General features: G+C 46.2%; 1 gene segment (V, D, J or C); it reads right to left on the reverse strand.

Annotated features, from left to right (window-relative positions):
• Positions 1-201: 201 nt before the first annotated feature.
• LOC120397192 lies at positions 202-1,730 on the reverse strand. The segment is given in 2 exon segments: positions 202-958; positions 1,517-1,730. Coding segments are annotated over 2 exon segments (627 nt in total).
• Positions 1,731-6,370: the final 4,640 nt, after the last annotated feature.

Consider the following 6,370-nt stretch of genomic DNA (forward strand, 5'->3'; position numbering starts at 1 on the left):
TCACATGTGTAGAGTTACTCACATGCACATGTGCTTGCAGAATTGAGGCCCATATCAATTCTTATTTTCTCCAAAGAAGAAGTTAACCTCTAGAGGACTGTTCTGCAATTTCACTTAGCATTTCAAAAAAGACACCAGTGCTGAGTGGGAAATGAGTCCTGCATGGAACATGCTGCTACAGAGCAGTACAAAACATTAATTTATAACTCTTTCCCTTTGCAATGTCTATTTTGGGGAAGATTTTACAAGGCACAAGGTGCAGGTAAGCACCCAGCTCCCACTGACTTTCAAAATCTCCCCTAACATGGTATGTTCTTGGGGCAGAGTCCTGTCTGGCTCTGTGTCTGTACAATACCGATTACACTGAATTAAGAATAAATAATAAAAAGCAATAATCTTTCTGTATCTCTGAGCTGTTCTGCACTGTGTACTGCTCCATATTCTCAGTCAGAATTCCCACCAGAAAAGAGCCAATGTTGATCTGAAGTAGCCTTTAAAACAAGGTACTGAAGCCAAAATATCAAAACGTTCAGCTTGTTTTCTATCATATTTTTTATCTTACACCCATATTTCCTATTGGACACAGGTGACCGTAGTGAGTAGATTGTACCACCTAAGAAGGTCATAATGCACAGTACACATTTATCTTTACCAGACTGAGTCAGGGTGAGGTTTTTCACAACAGGCATTTTCAGTGTAGAGTGATTCACTTGGCAGGAAAACTGGGCAAATTCATTCCAGTCATGTTTGGAAACAACAATGTTACTTATATAGGAATAAGACCCGTTGCTATTGTGGAACAGAGAGTCATTCCTTGTTGAGTTAGTGAGCAACTGGCTGTCCTTACTCCAGGAGAGCTGGATGTCCCCAGGATAGAAGTCCCAAGCACTGCAAGTTAACGTGGTCTCCTTGTCAATGGGTGAAGAAGAGGCCGAAGAAACCTCAACCACTGGAAGGGCTGAAAGAGAGGGAAGAAGCTAGTCACTGCTCGCTGTAACTCTTTACCCGCACAATGCCGCATAGGTGAAATTGGGACATTGCAGGATAGCCCAGGGCTGGGTCACATAAGTCAGGGGGTCCCCGTGAAGCCATTCAGCTGGGGTTCCAGTGCCATGGCTCAAGGGTCAGAGCGCTGCCACTTCTTCCTCCTCAACAGCCCTGAACTGCTCTGCCCATACCAGCGAGAGCAGCTCAGTCCCAGGGTGGGGGTGGGGGAAATAGGTCATGTGCACAGAACTGGTGTCTGTGTTTATGGGGAGCACCAGGGAACGAGGTGTTACCTGTTAAACAAGAGCTGAGGGAGACTTTGATGCATCCCCACAAGGACTATGATAAACGGGAAGCCATCCCAGTAACCATACTGGCTCGGATTGTCACTACAGAGCTTAGTCATCACAAAGCAGCCCACACTCCACAGCAGTGAACGTCACACAAGCATTTCAACCTGTCCTTCCACCCACACATCAGAGCACTGCAGCGTTTAGGATATTTGGAACACAGGGAACTCCCGGCTCACCTGACACGGTGAGGGAAATGTTAGACTGGCTTTGCGTTCTCACAGGAGGGGGAAGTGTCTTGTCCAAGATGCAGCTGTAAACACCAGAATCTTTAACAGAGACTCTCTCCATAACAACATAAATCCCTTTTGTCGGCTTATCGTATTCTAGGTTTATACGCTCTGTGCAATTTCTGCTCCAAATGGTGAAATTTCCAAGCTGTATGTAACACAGCTCAGTAGAGCTGCCGTTTCTTCTCAGAGTTATCCTAAACCCTTCCGTTTCTTCAATGTTCTGCGCACAGACTGCTTTCACCGTTTCACCCTGTAACGCTGAGACCATCTTTGAACTCAGTGCAATGGATGTGGTTTGGATCATTGGCCCTAAATGGGAAAGGAAAATGGAGCAGATGAGTTACACGATTGTTGTTTGCTATTATCATCATCACTGTTATTTATTATTTGTATCGCACTAGCACCTAGAGCAGAGATGGACAAACTTTTTGGCCCGAGGGCATATCTAGGTATGGAAATTGTATGGTGTGCCATGAATGCTTACAAAATAGGGGCCTGGGGTGGGGATGAGGGGTTGGGGGTGCATGAGGAGCTCCAGGCTGTGACCATGGGGTTCAGAGGGTGGGAGGGGGATCAGGGCTTGGGCAGGAGGTTGGGGTGCAGGAGGGTGTCAGGGGTGCAAGCTCCGGGCGGCGCTTACCTTAAGCAGCTCCCAGAAACAGGGCATGCCCCCCTCTGACTCCTATGCAGAGGAGCAGCCATGTGGCTCTGTGCGCTGCCCTATCTGCAGGCGCCATGGTTCCAGGCCAATGGGAGCTGCGGGGGTGGCGCTTGGGGCAGGGGCAGTGTGTGGAGCCCCAGGGCTGCCCCTATGCATAGGAGCCAGAGGTGGGACATGCCACTGCTTCCGGGAGCCGCCTGGAGCCACGGCATGCGCAGAACAGGGCAATCCCCTGAATCCGCTCCCTGTCTGGAGCGCCGGAGCCAGGCAAGCCCCGGACCCTGCTCCCTGATGGGAGCTCGAGGGCCAGATTAAAACGTCTGGAGGACCAGATGTGGCCCCTGGGCCATAGCTTGCCCACACCTGATCTAGAGTCTTCAGTCAATATCAGGACCCCGCTGTGGTATGCGCGGTACAAACATGTAATAAAAGAGACTCTCTGCCCCAACAGCTCACTGTCTAAATAGATCTTACGCTTCAAGTAGAGAACTCAGACAAATGATAGACAGGCAAGAGGAGAAACAATCTTCCCAAGATACATATCTTGTTAGTTACATTTGCTGTGTAGTTCTCTGAAATAATCCTCTACCCCATCCCTCAGTCCAGGTTCCTCAGCCAACAATCTCCAGCAGTATGGACCCAATGTGTCTCTTCCACCCTACTCACCTCACAAAAATAGTTATGTATGTGTGTGCTGGAGGGGAGGAGAAAAGGAGGAACCAGTCCGATGGTTTATTAGTTATTGAAAGCCATTCTGCTAGTCTTGATGGTAGCTCTGCCCAGTCACCAACACACCTATGGAGGGGGAAGTAGGGAGACACCTACCTCTGCTCTGGGATCTCCCTGGGTTAGGAGAAGTAAGATTACAGTGGCATTGTCCTGGCACAGCCTAGTTCTTACATTCACATCCTACCTAAAACTACGTGAGCCTAGGCCCAACATGGTTTGCATGACCAGTCCCCTGACGAAGGATGAGAGTCTCATTAAGTCTAGTTCATTGAAGGGAGAAAGCACATGAGGAAACTATTCTGTGAAGATGCGCGAGCACTGAGAAGGAAGAGGTACTCCTGTCTCCAGGGACGGCTCCAGCTTTTTGGCTGCCCCAATCGGTGAAGAGAAAGAAAGAAAGAAAGAAAGAAAAGAAAGCCGTGATCAGCAGCACTCTGCTTTACCGTGCCGCTTCATTCTTCGGCAGCAATTCAGTGGCTGGTCCTTCCCTCTGAGAGAGACTGAAGGACCCGCTGCCGAATTGCCGCCGAAGACCTGGACATGCTGCCCCTTTCCATTGGCCACCCCAAGCATCTGCTTCCTGTGCTGGTGCCTGCCCTGTCTGTCTCAGGATTGACCACTCTACTTTGTTTGAATTGCTACAAATGACCCAGATGCTGTGATGGCTTGCAGGCCTGACCACCCACTTTTGTGAGAAAACAAGAGGAAAGGAAATCTCCGGGTGGCTGAAGAATTTAATTAAATTCTCTTATGCAGTGAAATCCAGTTTTGCTGTTGGAAAGTGGGGGTTCACACACACACACACACACACACACTTTGGAACTGGCCCCCAAATCAGGGATAAGGGAGGCCAGGGCCATTCGCACAGGGGCCTTTTGCTGGGTGTGGGCCTTCAGCATTATCTCCCCCTACTGCTTCCTGGCAGAGCAGCTCCAAGGTTCAGTCTTTGTGTTTTCTGTGTAGTTCCAAGCATACCTGTTGTCACCATCAAATAATATATAATGATAACTCAAATGAAGCGATCAGCAAATTTTAAGACTATAAAAAGGATTGAACCTTCTGTCAGTCAAATTGTTAAGAAAAGCAGGAGTGGAGCATGTTGCCAATTCTCCTGATATTTGGGGCTTTAAAAAAACAAACAAACAAAAAACCACCCACCAATGGCTGGAAGCAAGAGATTTCATAAGCCTTTCAGCTTTCTTTTTTTTTTTAAAACAAGTTCTAGCCCTCATGGCTGTGGAGAAAAATCTGAAAAAGTGCAGCTTAATGGCTCAGAAACCAGACGGCAAAAAAACAAACAAAAAAACAATCACAAAATGTATTGTTTTATTTTAAAAATCCTGCATTTTTAAGTTAGTTCCATGATTGTTTGGTGTCTGACTTGTGATGTTTGAAAGCTTGAGGTTGGCAATATAGAGAATTACAGTTTGGTCATGATTTTAACAGGCAAAATCACTTCCTCTATATCACGTCTTGTCTTTTCTTGCCTGCAAAATGCAGTGCTTACTGCCTTCTGCTTATCAAGATAAGCTGTGGTGTAGTGTACTATTTAAACTTTTATTTGTCTGTTTATCCACCATAAAATCTGACTTTATCTAGCTGCATGTACTCATATTGTGTAACATTAAATGTGCTGTCCTCTCTCTTCAGAGAAAGGCTATTGCTTGCACTCATTCCCAAGGAATGTAAAGCAGAGTGTAAGAAACTGGCAGTTGCTGGTCTGAGATAAAAAGTGTTGGAACTGCAGTGTTGTCAACTCTTACAATTTTATCAGAAGTCTCAGAGTATTTGATATATCTTCCTAAAGCCCCAGCTCCTGGAGTCATGTGATTATGCGAGATTCTTGGTTTTTATTTAAAAAAAAAGTTTCTTTGCACAGGGTTGTGGAGAAACACTTGACAATATGACCACTAAAAGCTAGTAGGCTGGCTAATAGCAGACGACAAATAAAAAGATAAATATGTTATTTTTAAAATCTCATGATTTTGGGTGGGAGCTTGACTCGTGATTTTTGAATGCTTGTGGTTGGAATTGTGGGTTTAATTTCAAGTCAGAGGAGGGAAATCAGGGAAAGTGAGAATGAGGTGATCAAGGGAAAATGTTTGGATGTGACATTAGTGTATTCATAGGCTTAACTGCCCAACAGATTAAAATGCAACTAAGCAGAGATGGGCCACAACGAGAACTTTTCACCTGAATTCTCCTGAGGCTTTAGATGATGTAGAGCAGGCCTGCACAACTCAAAGCGGTGAGGGTCATGTTACTCCAAAGAAAACAGCTGAGGGCCGAACCCCCCTGGCCCCGCCAACCCCCCCCAGCGCCACTGTCATGGGATCTCACCCCCACTTTGAGCTTGTGGGTTCAAAGATGGGGACCCGCAGGTATTCTCCCCCCACCCTAACCCTTAGGGTAGGATTCCTTCTCGCTGCCACCAGTCAGGTTAACGTGTCTGACGCACTGCCTGTCCCCCAAGCTTCCCCTGGGGAACCCAGATTCAAATCCCTTGAATCTCTACACACAGGGAAGCAGCCCACTTCCCCCCCTCCCTCTCCTGCTCTCTCTCTGCTTGGAGACAACCCTTGTCTCCACCGAGTGGCGCTTAGCTTCCTTCCCCTGAATCCACAGGTAAGGAACTTAACCAAGTCCTGAACTTAAAAGAGTTTATTAAAAGAATAAAAGAAAGAAGAGAAAAAATACACAATCTCTATGAATCCAAGATAGACATTCATAGGGTCTAATCTTATTAATCCCTGGAGAAATTTCTCCCTTTTCCTCAGTACAAACAATACAGGCAAAATTACGAATAATCAATGCAAACACACAGAATTGCAGATACAGGATTCTTATATGAAATTACCCAGTACTTCTAATACTCACTAGCTTGAATAGAAGAAATTAGTTCAGAAAGATGAGCAGACTTGGTTAAGCATCTGGTCTGGTGTAGGTCCAGACGGCTAAGAACTCAGAACAAAGAACACAGAGACCCAAGTTCCCGCTCTCTGGGATTTTCAAATTCTCTTCCCTGATTGGTCCTTTGGTCAGGTGTTTCACCAGGTCTGTGTTAACCCTTTACAGGTAGACCTTAACCCTTAACTAACTACTTATGACACGCCCCCCAAATCACCAACAGTGGGAGCACTGGCGGTGATTTCCTCCTAAACTGCAAAACCAACAGAGTAATAAACACATGCACTATTACATATACTACTAAGCATATAACATGTAAAGAACACTTTTTAGCCACTAGATTCTGGGAAACTGTCACGAGAGAGTGCATCAGCAACTTTGTTGGAAGCTCCTGAAATGTGTTGAATGTCAAAGTCAAAGTCTTGGAGAGCTAAGCTCCAGCGGAGAAGTTTCTTGTTGTTTCCCTTGTTGGTGTGCAGCCACTTTAGCGCAGCATGGTCAGT

Source organism: Mauremys reevesii, linkage group 1, assembly GCF_016161935.1.
Source record: "Mauremys reevesii isolate NIE-2019 linkage group 1, ASM1616193v1, whole genome shotgun sequence".
Lineage (NCBI taxonomy): Eukaryota > Metazoa > Chordata > Testudines > Geoemydidae > Mauremys > Mauremys reevesii.